The sequence below is a fragment of the Harpia harpyja genome, chromosome Z (genome assembly GCF_026419915.1).
Source record: "Harpia harpyja isolate bHarHar1 chromosome Z, bHarHar1 primary haplotype, whole genome shotgun sequence".
NCBI lineage: Eukaryota > Metazoa > Chordata > Aves > Accipitriformes > Accipitridae > Harpia > Harpia harpyja.
In genome coordinates this window covers 52,564,895-52,584,165 of record NC_068969.1, presented here as the reverse complement: position 1 = coordinate 52,584,165, position 19,271 = coordinate 52,564,895, and the positions used below count along the sequence as shown (strand labels likewise).

General features: G+C 37.3%; 1 protein-coding gene across 8 annotated transcripts in view; it reads left to right on the top strand.

The window, feature by feature from the left end:
• FER (FER tyrosine kinase) overlaps positions 1 to 19,271 on the top strand; it is a 203,377-nt gene that overhangs the window by 129,114 nt on the left and 54,992 nt on the right. For all 8 annotated transcript variants that reach the window (XM_052779075.1, XM_052779081.1, XM_052779079.1 and 5 more), the window contains one exon: positions 1,502 to 1,596. In XM_052779075.1, coding sequence (XP_052635035.1) covers positions 1,502 to 1,596 — 95 coding nt within the window. The remainder of the gene's footprint in view (positions 1 to 1,501; positions 1,597 to 19,271) is intronic.

Sequence of the window (19,271 nt, the reverse complement as noted above, 5' to 3'; positions counted from 1 at the left end):
TTTTTCCTTCTTTTCTCTCCCTCAGTACATTCCACAACTGTTGCCCTGGTAACTAAACATAGGCATTTTTAATGTGTGAATGCAATAGCATCTGCGCTTGCTGAAACTACCTCTTTGTCAAAGCAAGCTATGCCTATGAAACATAACTTTGTTGTTGTAAGTGCTTCCATTTAGAACTTCTTCTGAGATGTGCCATGAGGATTGGGATAAGAAGACTGGAAGATGCTGTTAATTTAAATGTGATTGTAGCACTCGTAAATCCTACCTTACATGCATGACTAATAGAGCTGATCAAACGTGGCTAGGTTACTGTATAGACCCAGTTTAGTAATTTTCTCTTTGTAAGAAGAGTTCACTCCAATAGAGATATTTTATGCTGTGTCAGGCAGCATGTGATTGCACACTTATTTTTCAAAAGACAGTCACGCCACAATATGCTACATATTCTGAATGTAGGCTGATGTAGATAGGTCGATTCTGAGACCTCAGGGTAGAGTGGTGTATTGAGATAATTTCACAGTTGTTTAAATTAACTTGCTGCCTCTTGCTGAGAAGCTTCATATGTTTTCATTTTCACTCCCAAACTAGTATGATCAATATGGAGAAGTAAAAGATACTATCTACATTTAGAGAATGAAGATCAGCCACCGTTATCTATTGAATAATTTTAAACAGCTCGTAACTTGGCAACTGCAGAGATGTTTCATTTGTTAAGCAGCCTGCCACTAATGGAGTAGTGTTAGTCTGAAAAAAAAAAAAAAAAAAAAGTGTTCTTCACTAAATATGTGTGTACCAGGTAGGTTAGTATTTTATTCTTGATCCTAGGAGAAAAAGGAGAAGGAGGAGATCCTTTAAGTCAGCAAATAGTAGAAGAAACATTTAAGTTACAATGTCTCTGTAGAATTCTTCCTTGCCCTTCATTTCACTTATAAATCATAGCATGCTGTTTTAGGCTGCAAATATTCTTATTAAAGTACTATGTAAGAAGATGTAAATGTTTTCATTTAATTCCCAAAATTAAAATTGCTGTCTTTATATTCATCTAAAACGTATTGTATTAATTAATCTCTTAAAGTAAAATTGGAATGAGTGTGCTTTTGAGAAGTGCAGCAGGGAAGTGTAGAGGCATGCTGTGCCTGCTTTTTTGATGTAGCTCTGCTTCAGGTCCACCACTGAAATGCTGTTTAATTACAAGAGTTCTTGAGAAACTGCAAACCTGTCAGGCCATTTTTCAGTTATATAAACAAATGTTATGTAGACAAATGGTAAAATTATGGTAAGAATAATATAGTGTTCAATCTTAATTTATTAGTGAATTGGTATGCCCTTCGTTTCAAACAGAATGATGATTGATCTGCTACATTGATTTTTTTTCTTCATGATAACAGTAATGACATGTTCCATTAAAATAACACTAAGGGTTTAAGATATTTTCATACAATATTTAATCAGTTTCTAAATAAAGTTTATTAATATAATAAACTTACTGTGTGTTTTGCAGAATACTCAAGCAGTATGATCATCCTAATATTGTAAAACTTATAGGAGTTTGCACACAACGACAACCTATTTATATTGTTATGGAACTTGTTCCAGGTAATTGTTTGACTTTTTTTGCAGCATGCTTTCATAGGTATTGTTTCCATAATGTAAAATGTATTGTTTTCTATTTGTCTTTATCTGTATTCTTATGACTGATCTCAAAAGTCACCTGTGTTGCAAATCTTTGGAAATATTAGGTTCTGCTAGCTTTGGAATGGAGTGAGCTCCACAAATCTGTTGTGAGTTTTTCTGTAGCCATTCAAGACAACAGAATTTGCTGAACTTAGCTCTATCTTCATTTACCTCCTGACAAGATATTACATGGTACGTCCTTTAACAACAGAGTTATATAGTGAATGTTAAGATGCTTGTATTTAAAGTAATTTCACACCTGGGTAATGTTTCAATTTTAATAACTCAGATTTTGGTCATCTTTGGTAATATAAGAGGTTTTTTCTTTACCAAAATATATCATTTAGTTTATGGGTTGCTATTAATTTATTTTTGGAATCTTGAACTGATGTTATTCATCAATGGCTGGAGAGAATTTCAGATTGTTGGGTTGATATCAGCTTTTGGGCAATTTTACCTTTTTGTTGGTTTTCTCAGCAGCTGGAAAATGTGGGGTTTGGTAGCCTCCAGTACTGCTTAATATGCAACAGTGTATTTTTTTTATATACCACTGGATTTGTCTTCAAAATTATACAGCAAGCTGTTTTAAGAGCTGTTTCATTCATGAAAACTTAGTTTGTTTGTAGTTCTTGAGGACTGGCTTTAGTACAAGAGCACTGATGAAATCTTTGACCTATTGGAATTTTCTGCCTTTATTCAATTAGATTATATTAGATTATTTTATTTGTACGTATGATTAACTTTATTAAAATGGAGGCTAAAAGCAGTGTCCTGGGTTTTAAGGCATACTTTGGTAATCAGCTTCTCCAGACATCTCTGAAGATAAAAATAAATCCTGATCTTTTAACACCTTTATCATTCTGGTTCAGGGTTTTCAGAGCCTAGGACAAGTTGTTGAAACATACTAATACAATTCAAGGAGGAATTAGTGAGAACCTTTCTCTGATTCTCATACCTATTTTGCAGTCTGAGTCTATCCAAAAATTCTTCTGTCTCCTGGCTTTAAATTTGCAAGAAACTTCTTCATTCTTATCCTGTTTTGCTGCTCTGTAAATCCTCTGGCTAGCTTCCGTGCTTGCCTGCCCGCCCTCATAAACACTGTACTATGCTCAAAGCATCACATTTTTCCGTATTCTTTTACACCTTGGCTAACACACCATGAGACTGACCAAATCAGCTAGAAATGATGAGGATGGCCACTCTGAAGAAGTTGGCAGAGGAAAGACAAAACACTTACTTAGATCAGTTCAGAGAAGCTGTGATTCTGATGTTACTGGTTTTCTGTTTTCTAATGGCAAGTTTGGATGAGATTACCTAAAATAATAATTTGTGCTCTGATTTGGTATTTAATGCTGCTGTTTGAAGAACGGAGTGCTGGTAGGCTTGTTGACGTGCGCTCAGCACTTAACTTTCTCAGTACCTGCTTTGTCTGTGTTTTGTCTTAAATGGGTTCATGCTTGAAGGTGTTTAAGCAGTTTAACTCTGACATTCTTTTTAATAACTAAAAATGACATGTTTTAGCTTAGAATTGTATTCTGTAAATGTATGGCTGAGAAGGCATATAATTAATAAAAGTCCGACAAGTTTTTCCCTGAGGAAAAAATTAGAAACATCTCCATAAAATATGGAATTTCTCCTGTATTTTCTGAGTTCTGTTTAATGTTTGCACTTTCTCTACTGGTTTTATATCCCAAATACAAGTAGGCTGTACACTTGCTGTGTCTTTGGAGACCACTATGGTGTGGCTCAGTAGCAGCTAGTTTTGCTTTTCATTCCAGATTCAGATTTCAATTCAGATTCTTAATTTGTTCAGGTATTAAAAATGTATTTTGAAACTTAGCACTTTATGTGGAGAGGTGCTACTCTGTTAGTGATTCTGTCATAAACTGTCTCTGCAGAGAAATCTTTTTCCTCTGTTGCAAATGTAAATGGGATTAAAAACTATGCATCTGGATAAAGTAATCAGTGAAAACAATAGAGAAGGTGGCAGATGCATATTTAAGCATCTGTGCATCCATTGTTACATGCAAAAATAACCCAGATGTTGCCAAGAGATAACAGGGAAATAAAGCAAGTTGTCAAAGACAATTATCCTTGGTAGGTAGATCCCTCTTCTTGGTGTGTGTGTTAACATAACAAGTGACACATCTCCTAAAGTAAGAATCACACTGATAAAGAAATTTCAAGGTGGGTGATGTAGCAAGGATTAACTGAAATAATAAATAAGGTAGCAGAGCATGTTGCAGATTCATAGGCAAAGTGAAAAGGTAGATGAGAAATTATATATGTTAATGAAAAAGAACCGTCATTTACTTTCTATTCACTTGTTTGCTGTTGGTCATACTGATCTCACTGTCTATGTCCACCCAGTGTCAATCCATCATAGATTACTCCAGTACAGAAAGACTTGATTATCTTTTTCACAATTCACCACCTCTCAAAAAATGAGGGAAACATCTTAATGTAATGCGTATCTGTATGATATAAATCCTCTTGAAGGGATGGATATGTGGAAAAATACATCCTATCTCCCTGCCATTGGCTGGGTTGCTAGGGGCCCAGTCTCTTCTCTTCTCAGTCTTGTCCTGCAGGTCTTTCTGCAGGAACCTCTACAGGTGGGAAGGGGAGGAATGTCCTGTAAGCAGAATGTGGCATCTTTTTCTAGAGTTAGCTGGGACAAGGTTACTCTAGTCCTTCTAGCTTCTTGGACAACATCTAATGAGAAAAACAGTCCTTTAAACTGAGAAAGGAGAAAGGAGAAGGCTTGAAAAGACAGACCTTGTCTTACACGTGTTCATGCTTGAACACAAAAACTTACAGTTTTTGTTATTGTAACCGTATTTTTATGATGATACCATTGATGATGACAAACTTAGGATGCTTTATCCACCAGGTTGAAAAAATAGGAGTAAGAGTCTTAATGATTTTTAAAAATTAAGCTGCGCATGATTCTTATATTTTAACAAAGATGTGTTTTACAGTTGTCTAACAAAATATGCCCAATGACCATCACAACATAAGCTTCTTTCTTGCATTTTAAAGAACGTTTATCAGGCAACTTGCATTTTAATATAGTAAAAAAGCTACTGGAATATTTTTTAAAGAGCTGAGTGCTCCTGTTTTCCAGGTAAGCAACTGGTACTATTGCCCAAGACATATAATAAATAATTTCTCTGAATACAGAGGAGCTTATTCTGCCAACTGTTTATTCTTTGTGACACACATACCACAAATAAAAATCTCAGTAAGTTGTGGTGGCTACCTCTTAATAAGAAACCCCAATCAGTATTCTAAAGAGCATTATTTGGGAGGTATGTGCTTCTGTTTTGTGTAGGACAGTATTTATTTATTGTATAATTTAGATTTATTATTGCTTTCTAAAGGCTATTATTCTAATTGATAAAAAACAAACTAATTAAAATATTCTCTGTCATATATAAACAGAAGCTAAAATGCATGCAGCAACAATATCCTTCATATGTACATGGAAAGTTACATGTATAGAAGGGATGTGACATAAAACTGCCATTCAGGAATTTAGAATCAGAGTTACCAAAAAATAATGATTTTTTAAATCCTAAGCAAATTGTTCTGCCTCTGCTCCCCTCAACTTCCCAAAATTGCTAAGGTAGCCATTGAAATTGAGTCAATGAGTCCTTAATTTTTTTTCTTATAAATATTTTATATATTTGAAAATTAACAGAGTTCTATAGAAAAATCTTACTTGCAGGCTTAAGTTATGCTAGCTAGCTGCTGTGAAAAAGCAATTTAGCAAAGCAGGTGGTTTCAAAATGTTGATTTGTGATTGCATAATGGATAAATTTGTAATAAACTTTAAAGCACTCTTGCAAATAATTAATTTTATTCTTTTTTACCTAAATGACATTGAAATATTAACTAAAAATAACTAGTGCCCAGATCCTTACAAGGGCCCAATGCTGAAGTTGCTGTGTGGCTTCTCAACTACCATGTAATAAAAATTAACCTGAATTTTACAGTGGCAAAGTTTTTTTTCTGTGAATTTTTTAGTAGACTAGGAACAGAGAAAAAAACTCTCTTTGGAAATGATCTTTGTTACAACATTTTGTTAATGGAGAACTTCTCATAGAGATTTCCTCTTCTTGTTTGGTAGTTATGACTTTTTCTCTGTGACAACTGTAGTTACCAGTTTGAAAATATTAAGACTGCTAGAAAGATAGAAAATTTGAGGAGCGCAATACCCATGCATTTATATGCTGATTTTTTGCATGCATTTTGTGTTCCTGATAGAAATTGGACTTCTATTTCTTTTTTGCTGTACACTTAACCTTTGCTCATATTTTCCGATTTCATATTGCTAGCTTCTACTCTTCACATTCTATTAGGACTCTTTATTTAGGATGGGCCTGAACAATGTATATGCGCATGCCCTCTGCACTCATGTGGTAAGTCAGATGTGCTGGTTTCTAGGTACAGACCCTCAAGTAATCTCAGCTCCCTGGGCACGTGGTGTGATGTCTTGAGCCAGAGAGCACATGGTATGACATCCAGAATTAGTGTAATTTCTTGTAGAGTTCTCTGCACAGTGAGCCACACCATGTAATTTGCTGAGCATTTGCTGATCTTCTGCGTAGCATATGCACAGTAAGTAGGATGCATCCAGTGGAAGACTGTGTTCTAATAGTAAGCTATTATTCAGATAAGGAGCCTGTAAACTTGGTTTATGACCCCGGGCTTTACCTTGCAGCAAGACTTGGAGAGAATACAGCGTGTAAAGTCTCCCTACTGATTCTGACTCCAGTGAGGCTACTGAATAAAGAAAAAGAGTATTTGACTGCCAGTTTCTTCTTCTGTCTCCACTGCCCAGGAGCAAATTTCAGATGCTGTGTTAGCACCTAGCTGATGAGAACTCCATGCCAAAAAAGGCATGTTTTATTTTACAATACAGTGAAGTAAATCTTACTGTAATTGCAGTATCATGCGCTGAGTTTTAAATCCTGCATTGAAGGAATAAAAATTATTCAGATCAGCTCCAGGAGAAGCAGAGTACAACTCTCAAGCAGATGTATACTGCCCAAGTACTTTCAAAAGTTCTGCTTAGAAAAATTATACTATTGGAACCTGTTAGTATTATGAAGAACTCTGATAATCATATAGGTTGCTATTCTTCCTTTTTTTCATACTACTTTATATTGAAATTTTGGCTAAGATAGTTTGATACGGTTTGTTGCAAAGGTGGTATTTGATGGAGGGGTTTTTTCTGGTATCTTCTGATCTAAAAATATGAATACTGCATTATTTCATAACGTAATACAGTAACTTTTTAATAATCTGTTGTGATACATTCAGAGTATTCAGGTTATCCTAAGAAAGACAGAAGAAGTTAAAGTGAGAATTGCTAATGAATTGCAGGAAAAGAAACCCCGTATGTTGTGATTTGAAAAATGCTTGATGTTAGTATAGAGCCATGAGTTTGTATTGTCATATGGACTTGACCAACCTGATTGAAAAGTAATGCGGTAAAGGTGGGATACTGGTCTTAAAATTGTTCGGTGAGGGTTGCTGCATATTCGAGACTGTGAATGCAGTCCTTCACCGCAGGAATTTGGTAAAGCAGATAAGCCTTTGTCAGGTATGGTTGCCAAAATGAGGAACAGCAGAACTTTGTGTAAAAGTATGGTTTGTAGTACAGTGTAAGGAAGCATGTAACTTTCTGTGATGCTACATCAATCTAAAAACTTGAGCATTTTACTCATCTTTTCTGGGTTAATTTATTCATTTTTCTTTGCTCTGTGCCTGTTTTCCCAGCGGTTTTTTTGTGCTTTATCCTGTGTTGTTGACCTTAAAACTGAAGAAAGGGAGGTAATTATGAGGAGCTGCTTTGGTATTCAGAACAGGAAAAGAACAATTTGCTGGTGTCTCTTAAGGCCACACAGGGCATAAAGGAGTTTTCATAACAGTTCATTTTTAGCAAATTTAGATGATGATCAGAGAGACTGCCTGGAACACTGCTAGCATTATCTGTAAGCTGGCCAGAGTCCAGACTGATAACCTGAGACAAATGGATGCTGGATTTTGATAGGGTGTAGAGAAGATTATCAGGAAAATGGTGAAGGGCTTGACAAAACCTGCTTCCTGTTCTTTTCTCCTTTCAGAGTGAACTCGGCATCTTTTCATGGAAAAAGACAGGAAAAGAAGAAACTAGAATACCCTTCTCTTTTACCCTTCCTCACTATATCTTTCTGGTCCCAACTTCTCTCTTAGTGATCATGGATCTTATTATCATATTTCTACTTTGAGAATAAGGGATTTTAATTCACTGAAACACTCCAGATCACTTAACTGTGTTTTCATCTGCACTTAATTTATCATGCAGTCTCCCATGTAGTCAAAAACAAATTGTGGGAGTCCCTTTAAACTTTGAATGTTTTTTTTCTCTTGCTAGGTTTAGGGGAAAAAACAAATCAAAATCAAATGTAATCTGTAAGATGCAAAAAGCAATCCCAAGCCACAAAATTCTTTCTTCTTCTTTATGTTCATTTCAATCAACTTGAATTTAACTTGCCCTGAAAGGAGAATTTAATCTAGAGGTAGGAACTTGGCATGTTCATGAACTGTGTGTTCTATAGTGGGGCGTTTTGAAGATAGATGTGTAATCCTGTGGTGCAGTTACCACTTCATGCAACTATTTCAGCAGTTTATCTTGTAGAACCTTCAAAGGTACCTGTGTCCCTCCAGCAAAAAGAGTCTGCACAGGTTGTCAAGATAAGCACCATCATCACGCTTGCACCAGCTTTCTCAGGAAGGATTTGTCCAATTGACAGTAGATGCAAAAATCTGTAGATGTTCCAATGATTGATTCAAGGTAGTAGAAGGAAACTTGTAGTCACATTTTTTGTGACCTAATCCTTTTAGCTGTTGGACTGTTTATTCACAAGCTGATAGCCTACTTTGTTTCAGGTTTCTATATATTTAAACATTTTTATAATCAACATAGTTAAAATTATATCTCCAGAAATATTTTGAAATTATTTTCTTTTTGCTAAGTCAGGCATTCAAAAATAAGCAATTAGAGAATCTGGCTTATCTGTTGAGTCTTAATTTAGCTTCCTCTAGCATATATGTTATGATAATATAATAAATTATGAGGATATTACATATTACAATATTATGAAAACTAGATCTCCTTTCTGTACCAGATCCTTACTTCATACAGTTCTGAACAGTTTTCCAGGAGTTGTTTCTTGTTTCCAAATCCATTCTGTGGCCATAGACCTTATTTAGTCTATTCTATCAGTGATCTGCTCTGAGTGTGGTTCCCACACCCCCTCCCCAGTGGGCATTTCTGGACATTTTTTATTCTAATACTAAATTTGATAATGGATACATGGTTGCAAAAAACGCAACTCCCTACTTAACTGGACACAGAGTTTGTGTTCCTTGTTTTATTTAGGCTTATGCTGACATACATTAGAGTAGATTTGCTGAACACTTGCAGCTGGAAACAGGTTGAGCTACGCTTGTACATATAAGCAGCTGTGAAAACATCCAGTAATCTAATAGTATGGGAAGGTTGTCTGAATTAGGTTTCAACTATGTATGTTTGGCTTCATATGTCACATCTAGACATATGTAGCTAGCTTTCAAAGTGGAGTTCAGCAAGGTCGTAATATTCATCTTTGCAACTGAATAAGGTAACCTGTTCAGATATTTGCTGAATCATTTGGGATGCAAATTGCCTATGCCATTGATGCAGAAACAATTCAGAGGTGACAGGTTTTATTAGCTCAGGTGCAGCACTGCTTGATTTCAGCCACACTGGCTCCCAGGCACATTCAGAAAGAGTATAGCCATTTCTGTAGTGCCTGTAAAAGGATCTCATAAGCCATTCTTAACCCAAGCTCTGGGGTTACCTCTGCATCCTGTTCATGCTGTCCTACCTGCAGTTGGGTTTGGTCCAGCTTGGCTTACTCACTCCATCTCTTCTGAAATTAAGGTGACTCCGTTGCTACTTTCTGTATGTTACAGCACTTTTTACTTCCACAGGGCATATTAGATCAGAAGCATTTGCCAATAAAGCCCAGTATTGTGCCTGACCTATCAGGCCCTCTTTTTGGCCTTTGTTGGAAAAGATGGCTACACAGCATGAAGTGGAGAAACACCTACAGATCCGTTATAGCTGGTGCTAAGGTAGAGCTGGTACAACCTTCTATATCTTAACTGACTTTTATGGAATTACTCTTATTTTCTGTATGTAGTGATACTTCAGGGTATAGCACCAAACCACAGCTGACTCCATGTACTTCTGCTGTTAGTTGCACTGAAGCCAACAAGCCCATTTATAACCAAAGTCTCAGTGCTGAGACTGAGGTATGTATAATTTATTTTTTGATGTGATGTATGATATCCATATTATCTGAGCTTTTCTGCTAAATGAATTATCATCTTGAATAAAGGAGAGCTAAGACTAGCTGAAGTATGTGTATGCTGTGGCTTACCTGAGCCTAAGGTTAGCCCTGCTGTCTCTGAAGTGCAGCTGCTTTCATACACAGTCCTGGAATGCTGATCGATGCTGAAAAAAATGTTAACTTTTAGTTTCACATTATGTGATTCAGCTGCTGTGTTTTGTACTTTGTATCATGGGTTTTCTTCTGTTTCCTTCTTCTAGAGGTAGTGAGATCTCTACAGAGACCGTTCAGCTTTTTTTCCAATTGCTTCTCTTCAGAGATGCCTTAAAACTTTATTAAAGTTTTGCATGATCTGCCGCATTGGTTGTATTTTGCATCCTCAGTAGCTGACTTTTGCCAGCAAATTTCAGACCTGTGTCCTATCTTACAGTCACATCCTGAATCTTTACGGCATACTGTCAAAAGTCAGTGCAACCGAAAAAAAACCAGTCAGTCACATTATAGACAAATTCAAATTAGAGATAAGGTGCAGATTTTTAACAGTGATAGTGACTGTCTGGCTTTGTGTTCCATTCAATTCTTCTTTTTTTGTCTAGTCAGATAAGTTATCTGGGTCAATACCCAGCTGTTGCTAAAGCCACCTTCTGTCTGCTCTACTGTTTCTCTTCACACAAATATGTCCCGTCTGTTTCTCTAGTTTTTGTCTCTTACTTTATCCTTTCCTCTTGCATTCAGCTAAGCTTCCAGCTTCCATTTTTCTTTGTCTCTGCTTCTGTGCAATGTGCCATGCTTCTGCCTCTGCCACCTCTCTCTTGTTGGGCACATCACCCTATGAACCAGACAGACACCCTCCCATGGATTCCTTCTCTCCATATATATGTCCAACTTCACCCTCTCCCTCCCAGCCCTCTTGTAGTACACATGCACATGCACACATACAGACCCCATTTCTTCTTCCTCTCTTCCCTTCTTCTTAGTCTTGTACATTCATGTGTGCCTCTGCTGCCCTATTTGCTGCGTGGTTCCCAGCTGTGAGGATATTAGGAGAAGAGGGGGAACTGTCAGATTCCTTTGTTGGGGTGCAGGTGGTGGTGATTAAAAATTCCTTTTACCTTAGTGCTTCTCTGTTTGATAAAACAAGACCAAAGCTCCACTATGCATTTTTCTTTTATTGTAACATTTGAGACTAGAGTTTGATTTTATCTTTTCAAATATTTTAGGCTTTGATGATACTGTATTTTGTATCAAAATTGTACAAAAATAAATCAGCAAGTAGATGAAACTAGAAAATCTGTTTGAAAACTGAATAAAAACAACCAAACATAAAAAGTCAGCAAAGTGTTTTGGTAGCTGCAAGAACTTCTGTATGCATCTTACTTCTTTAGTTTTATTTGTTCGTATTCCTTCACATTATTATTTTTGCTTTACCTAGAACAACTTTCAAGTTAAATATCTATTATTTAATGTGTCTGCATTTAAAAAATGTTCATTGTTTTTCTTTAGATTAAAAAAACCCTATTCTTTATGTATGTTCTGTTTCACATGGGCTATCACGACTTTGGAATCCTTTTCAAGGCTAGTGATTATTGGTTTTTAAGCATAGTGCAATTATAGGATTTAATGAAACAAAACTGAATGGAAGACTTCCTGGGGGAAGATGATCTACAAAGAGATCTGGACAGGCTGGATCGATGGGCTGAGGCCACTTGTATGAAGTTTAACACGGCCAAGTGCCAGGTCCTGCACTTCGGTCACGGCAACCCCATGCAGCGCTACAGGCTTGGGGAAGAGTGGCTGGAAAGCTGCCTGGCGGAAAAAGACCTGGGGGTGCTGTTTGACAGCCAGCTGAATATGAGCCAGCAGTGTGCCCAGGTGGCCAAGAAGGCCAACAGCATCCTGGCCTGTATCAGGAACAGTGTGGCCAGCAGGAACAGGGAGGTGGTTGTTCCCCTGTACTCGGCACTGGTGAGGCCGCACCTCGAGTCCTGTGTTCAGTTTTGGGCCCCTCACTACAGGAAAGACATTGAGCTGCTTGAGCGTGTCCAGAGAAGGGCAACCAAGTTGGTGAGGGGCCTTGAGCACAAGTCTTATGAGGAGCGGCTGAGGGATCTGGGGTTGTTCAGTCTAGAAAAGAGGAGGCTGAGGGGAGACCTTATCGCTCTCTACTACCTGAAAGGGGGTTGTAGTGAGGTGGGTGTTGGTCTCTTCTGTCAGGTGTCTGGCGATAGGACAAGAGGAAATGGCCTCAAGTTGAGGCAAGGGAGATTTAGGTTAGATATTAGGAAAAATTTTTTTACTGAGAGGGTTGTCAGGCATTGGAACAGGCTGCCTAGGGAAGTGGTTGAGTCACCATCCCTGGAGGTATTCAAAAAGCGAGTGGACAGGGTACTCCAGGGCATGGTTTAGGGGGCATGGTTAATGGTTGGACTTGATGATCTTGAAGGTCTTTTCCAACCGAAATGATTCTATGATTCTATGATTCTATGATTCTCCTTTTAGTTAATTTCTGAAGTAGGTTGTATCTACCCACTCATAGTCCTATGTCCTCATAGCCACAATACCAAAACAGAGTCCAAGTAGTCTGGGCAGGATTATTTTGTGCAGCACACAGGACAAGGGATGCTGGCTATTGATGTCTTGCTATGATTTCTGGTTTCTTCTTGAGACATCATAGAATCATAGAATCATAGAATCATTTAGGTTGGAAAAGACCTTCAAGATCATCGAGTCCAACCATCAACCATGCCCACTAAACCATGTCCTGAAGTACCCCATCTACTCGCTTTTCGAATACCTCCAGGGATGGTGACACCACCACTTCCCTAGGCAGCCTGTTCCAATGCCTGACAACCCTTTCAGTAAAGAAATTTTTCCTAATATCTAATCTAAACCTCCCCTGGCACAACTTGAGGCTATTTCCTCTCATCCTATCACTAGTTACTTGATAGAAGAGACCAGCACCCACCTCACTACAACCTCCTTTCAGGTAGTAGTAGAGAGTGATAACGTCTCCCCTCAGCCTCCTTTTCTCCAGACTAAACAGCCCCAGCTCCCTCAGCCGCTCCTCATAAGACTTATGCTCCAGGCCCCTCACCAGCTTGGTTGCCCTGATGATCACAGACTTGGTTTTGGACAGGCTTTTATGCCATTAGGGAATAAGTAGTTAATGTGGTATTATCATTGGCTGCACACTCTAGCTTATTTGATCCACCTTAAATCTAAGGCGAAGTTGCTAACCATTGTCAGTATTTTCCTCATGTTGAATATCACATGTCTATAGTCTGCCATCCCGTTAAAAGGAAGTGAAATAGTACATAAAATGTGTTGTAACCTTCGTCTCAACTTCATTTTATAGTAGTTATTGTGCTAGTGAGTCATCTCCATTGCGGTCTACTCACAGGTCTTCTGCTAAAAAGTCATCTGCATTGCAGTCCCAGTGCAAGCAACATCTTCTCTGTGTTTACTTGTTTGTTGCTGTTTATCATGTCCTTGGCTGTCAATGCACGCCATTCTTTTAACTCTTGGGTTTTTCTTTGATCTTTTGTTTTCAAATACATGCATTTCCACTGATACTTCATTACTACCTTTGTTATTACTACTGATACTTCATTACTACCTTCATTACTTATTAAGTATCATAACTTTGCATGATTATAGCAACTTTTGTTTGCTTTACTTAACAGAAAAAATGAAGTTCTAACTGGATTTCACATTAGTACTCTGTAGACAGTTGAAAAACCTTGGGCTTATTTACAGTTTCTGTTACTACCTATATAAAATTAAAAAAAAAAAAAAAAGTGAAAGCTCTGCATTGCATACATACAAATGATCCATTAGTTGAAAAGTGAAGGCACACTATTTTAAGGAAAATGAGTGCTTCAGCATTTCTAAACCCTTACATTTTTAATAGTTTGTCAAATAGCTGCTTACTTTCTTAAAAAACTATCTTCTAGAATTGCTACAAATGCATGTTTACTATTTTAAATTCATAGTTTTAAGTAGATGTGTTTGGGTTCATTTTGTTGATAATGTATATGGGATTGAGATACTGGGCAAAAAGAAACTCTAAATTTCTTTCTGTACGTTAGTCAAAAGACTGACCATATGAATCCTCAAATTTATAAATACTTAAATACAGGTGCAGATAAAGGTCATTTAAATAATATTATAATAGCTTGTAAAATAATTATGAATATTGAATCATGGAGCTCATCTTTGTTAGGTGACCATTAAGTGGTATGGCCAGAAGCATGCTGCATCTGCATGATTAATGTGTGTATAAATATAAGAACAATTAAGTGGACTCTTTAAACAAACTGCTACTTAACAAGGCTGTTTAGTAAGGGAAATTCTCCCACTTTATTAAAACTTATATGTAAATAATAATATATATAATTCCATATCTTTCTTAATAATTGCTATTATGTTAACACGTTTATTAATATTTGTATGATTATTGTTTATAACATTATTAAAATGGTGTGATACTATATAGATATAATATATAAATAACGTATGTCTATATATCTAGATTTCAATAAGGGGGAGATTTCCCACCATAATTTCAAAACTATATTTTAGTTATGTTCAGTGTCAATACTATTATCAAAATAATGCCAAGAGTGCCTAGAACAAGTAGGTAGGTACCATTTTGGGCACCAGCTCAGGAGAACACTGAAGTATGTACTCACCGTTGATTGTAAATGCCATTAAAGTCAGAGATTGCCACAATTAAATATTTTGTAAGTGGATTTAACATATTTCATTGCTGTTTCTTCTATTCTGATTTCTTCTCATAGATCACAGATAGTTTTTTTTTCTCTTGCAAAACATTAGCTTACTTTGTGTGTGCCATTAAGTGAACTGTTGTATTGCCATAAGATACTACTTAACATACAGCATGAAGTTTATGCTATAAAATATGGCCAACACTAGGAGATGCTGCTATGTGGTATTTTTGCCCTCTTAAAATTTCTGCATGTAATGAGAACTAGTTCACATTCACATGAAGGACTGTTTTCAGGAATCCAATTATAGCAGGCTACTCTCATAGAGCTTCTGTTATGTATACATTTTATCATCTACTTAGTAAAATAATTCTATCGTATTAGGCAGACACTCCAGTACTGTTATTTATCCTCCTGTAAACCCAAAACAGGGAGTCGATTTCTGTTTGGTGATAATACTATAATGGTCTAATTATTTCTGTAGTACTTAGAGTGGTTGGAGCAAACCTCATTTCCTGCTGCTGTTGTGTGCCATTAACTGGAGTAACAACAAGTAGCCCTGTAGAACACTATGGAAATTACACATATAAGAGAAAGCATTACTTACTATTGTGTACTCATCTAGTTTTGTTTCAGTTGTTTTATAGCCTTAATTGGTCTGTTTATTTCATTTCTATCAACAGCTATTATATTGGAGATAATGCTCTGACACTATATGCTGCAAATAGTGAATTAGGGCGTTTTATATTTAAACTTGTTTTAAGAAGCACATTAAAATATTATGTAACCCCAGTTCTATGCTGAAGGGTTTGTAGTGAAATCCTCTAACTCAGCTTTGAAGGTATTCATGTGGATGCTTTCCTGTGAAGATGAATAGCTGGAACATTGGCCACAGTAGACAGTAAAAGTCAGAATTTACTAGTAATTCTGTTAGTTAAAGGACAGACACCTAAGCCTATGTTGGTATCACAATGATGAGGATAATCAGATTTAACCTGAAGTTACATATCTTGCACAGAATGAGATGTGTATCACTATGCTCTTGTATTTTGTCTGCAACTAATAGTGCTTTCAAATCAATGTTGAACAGAGTATTTAAAAGACTTTTTTGTCATCTCTATGCAAGGACAGATACAAGAAAACAGAACTGCTAGTGAAAACATACCTTCACTGACTTTTTTCACTATTGAGACTCTGAGGCAGATTAAGATAATTTTAATAAAACTGTGTTTTGATGACAGGTATAAAATACACTGCATACAGCTCGAGTATACTGTGCTGGTTTTGCTCAAAACTCTAGAAGTTCATACCATACATGCCAAACACTGAAAATTAGCAGGTCTAAATCACTTCCTGATGGTATGATTGCATTAGGAAGTTACAGGCTTGTGCTCTGTGAGTTTCACATACTCTGATGTAAGGAACTGAGCAGCTTTTAATCCTGTCCAGAAATGAACTGATGAAAATTAGGATCTTAATCTGATTGCCTGAGCATATTAGAAACAAATTTTTAACATGTATTGTTTCTAAATTTTTTAATGGATATGGTTAGCTTTTCTTTTGATACCTTGTTATCTTTAGTGGCTTGTTATTTGAGAACAGATTTTTTACTGTTGATTGTGGAGAGCAGTAACTCATTTGTAGAAAGAGTTTATACAAATTGTGAGGAATATGAATTTAGACTCACACTAATGTTGTTATAACGCTTTTTATAAATAGACCTTTCTTACTTAGAACTTGTTCCTTCACTTTTAGTATGGCTGTGTGAGAAGGTATCTTGGGGTTTTTTTTAGTGTATCAAACTGAGCTAATCTGTCTTTTCAGTTCTTCCTGCAGTAAGTTGTTAGAAATTCTCAGTCTTCAATTTTGGAACATTGGTTGATCAAGGGTAGGGGTTTTTTAGGATGGTCTTATACGTTTTTTCTGTAAGCTTCCTCGATTTACTGTTCTCATTCAAGTAATGCCACAATTTGTCAAGATTGGAAGACTTTCGTGTTTATAAAGGCATGTAATCATACTTACTAATTAAAAGATGATTCCTATGTACACAGCAGTGAGTTCTCAATATATAAACAAAATGATTTTCATCAGCTTGTTTTTATGTGTTGGAGGGGGGAATTGCTTCAAAATTATTGTTAACTGTCTGCTATAACCAGAATAATTCTGTTTACATGTGTAAGAAATGACACGTTTCAATGGAGTGTTTATCTTCCTTCTCTCTGGCAATACCTATTTTTTGCCAGTTACCAGACTATGTCAGTAACCTCTCAGATTAAAGGAAAGGTGATTGTTACCCAGTCCAGTTTGCAACAGTATTCTGTTCTTTTAAGATTCATCAGAATTTAAAATTCAGTACCCCAAGATTCACCCAGTCAGGCTTTGGAGATTTAGTGTGTGTAACTATCTTTTGTAAAACAGAAGGTATTTCAAACTGGCTTTAGAGTCAAGGGCATCCAGTCAGCTCTTGATTTTCCATCTGTGTGTTACCCAGCATGGGAGTAAAGGGCATTGTGGGCTCCGTGCATGCCAGCAGCCCTATTGGTGTACTTGGGATGCAGTATTTGCTTGCTCACCTGAGGGGTTCTGGTTGGCCCAACATGAGAGCATTCACTGCTTTGTGAGTAAAAAAGATCACTCACCTTTGCTTTCATCCTTGCACTTTAACAATGTGTTCTGGCAGTCTAATTTTAAATACATAGATGATCCATAGTTTTGGATTATGTGGTTTATACAAACCCTTTGTTACTCTTACAAATTGAAAATAGACTGTATAAGCCCTAAACAAACTCTGTTTTGCTGTTACGTGCACTGCTTTTTAAAAACTGCCAGAAATTTGTCACTGCAGAAAGAATGTATTGGATAATTTTATTCACCTATTTAATTAGAATCAGAACATTAAGAAAATTGGAGGTCCATAACTAGTGATGTACACCAGGGGTCAATACTGGGTCCAGTACTGTTTCACATCTTCATTAATGATCTGGATGGTGGGGCAGAGTGCACTCTCAGAATATTTGCTGATGACACAAAACTGGGAGAAAGGGATGATACACCAGTCATGCTGCCATCCAGAGGGACCTGGGCAGGTTGGAGAAATGGGCTGACAGGAACCTCATGAAGTTCAACAGGGGGAAGTGCAAAGTCCAGGACCTGGGGAGGAACAACCCCAGGCACCAGTACATGCTGGGGGCCGCCCAGCTGGAAAGCAGCTTGGCAGATAAGGACCTGGGGGTCCTGGTGGACACCAAGTTGAACATGCACCAGCAATGTGTCCTTGCGGCAAAGAGGGTTAATGGTATCCTGGACTGCATTAGAAGTGTTGCCAGCAGATCGACGGAGGTGATTCTTCCCCTCTACTCAGCACAGTTGAGGCTACACTTGGAGTACTGTGTCCGGTTCTGGTCTCCCCAGTACAGGAGAGACGTGGACATACTGGAGAGAGTCCCATGAAGGGCCACCAAGATGGTGAAGGGACTGGAGCATCTCTCCTATGAGGAAAGGCTGAAGGAGCTGGGACTGTTCAGCCTGGAGAAGAGAAGGCTCAGGGGATCTCATCAATGCATATAAACACCTTCAGGGAGGGTGCCAAGAGGACAGAGCCAGGCTCTTTTCTGTGGTGCCCAGTGACAGGACCAGAGGCAACGGGCACAGACTGAAACACAGGAGGTTCCCTCTGAACATCAGGAAACACTCTTTTACTGTCATGGTGACCAAGCTCTGGCACAGGTTGCCCAGGGAGGTTGTGGAATCTCCCTCCTTGGAGATATGCAAAAGCCATCTGGGAATGGTCCTGGGCACCCAGCTCTAGGTGGTCCTGCTTGAGCAGGGCGTTGGAGCAGATGACATCCAGAGGTCCCTGTCAACCTCAACTATTATATGATTCTGTGAAAATAGAGGGTTTTCTGGCTTTCCTGTAAAATTACTGTGTTTACAAAAAAAGGAGTCAAGCAAAAATGGAATCAGTGGGTTTTATTTATGGTTTATCAGGTGTTTATTTTCTGGGAGTTTTCATTAAGGGACACCCTATAAGGCCATCATATCCAGATCGTTTGTACTAAAAGCAAGATGAATAAACAAAGCAGTTGGCCGTTAAAGTGCTAATCCAGTTTACAATTACTCCAACTTAATATTTGAAGGGTATTGGAGTTACACTTCATAACCGCAGACTTTTTTCTTTAATATTCTCTTATTTTATTTCTTACACTATGAAATATAAATAGAAATGGCCTCCTAAGAAAATCCCATATGAACCTTTTAATATATAGTGTCTTCTCACACTGCTAAGAAAGGCAGTACATAAAATTGTGTAACAGTATATTATTTGCAAAGTTACAAGAAACAAAGACCGGAGCAATGGCTGGCTACACACTAGCAAATAAATACTCTGATGTGGTAAGCTCCACCACGTTGATTTTTTGTCCTTGCCTGCAACAATAAAATATATTTTAGAAAAAATCTTTATTAATAGAGTTATATCAATCAG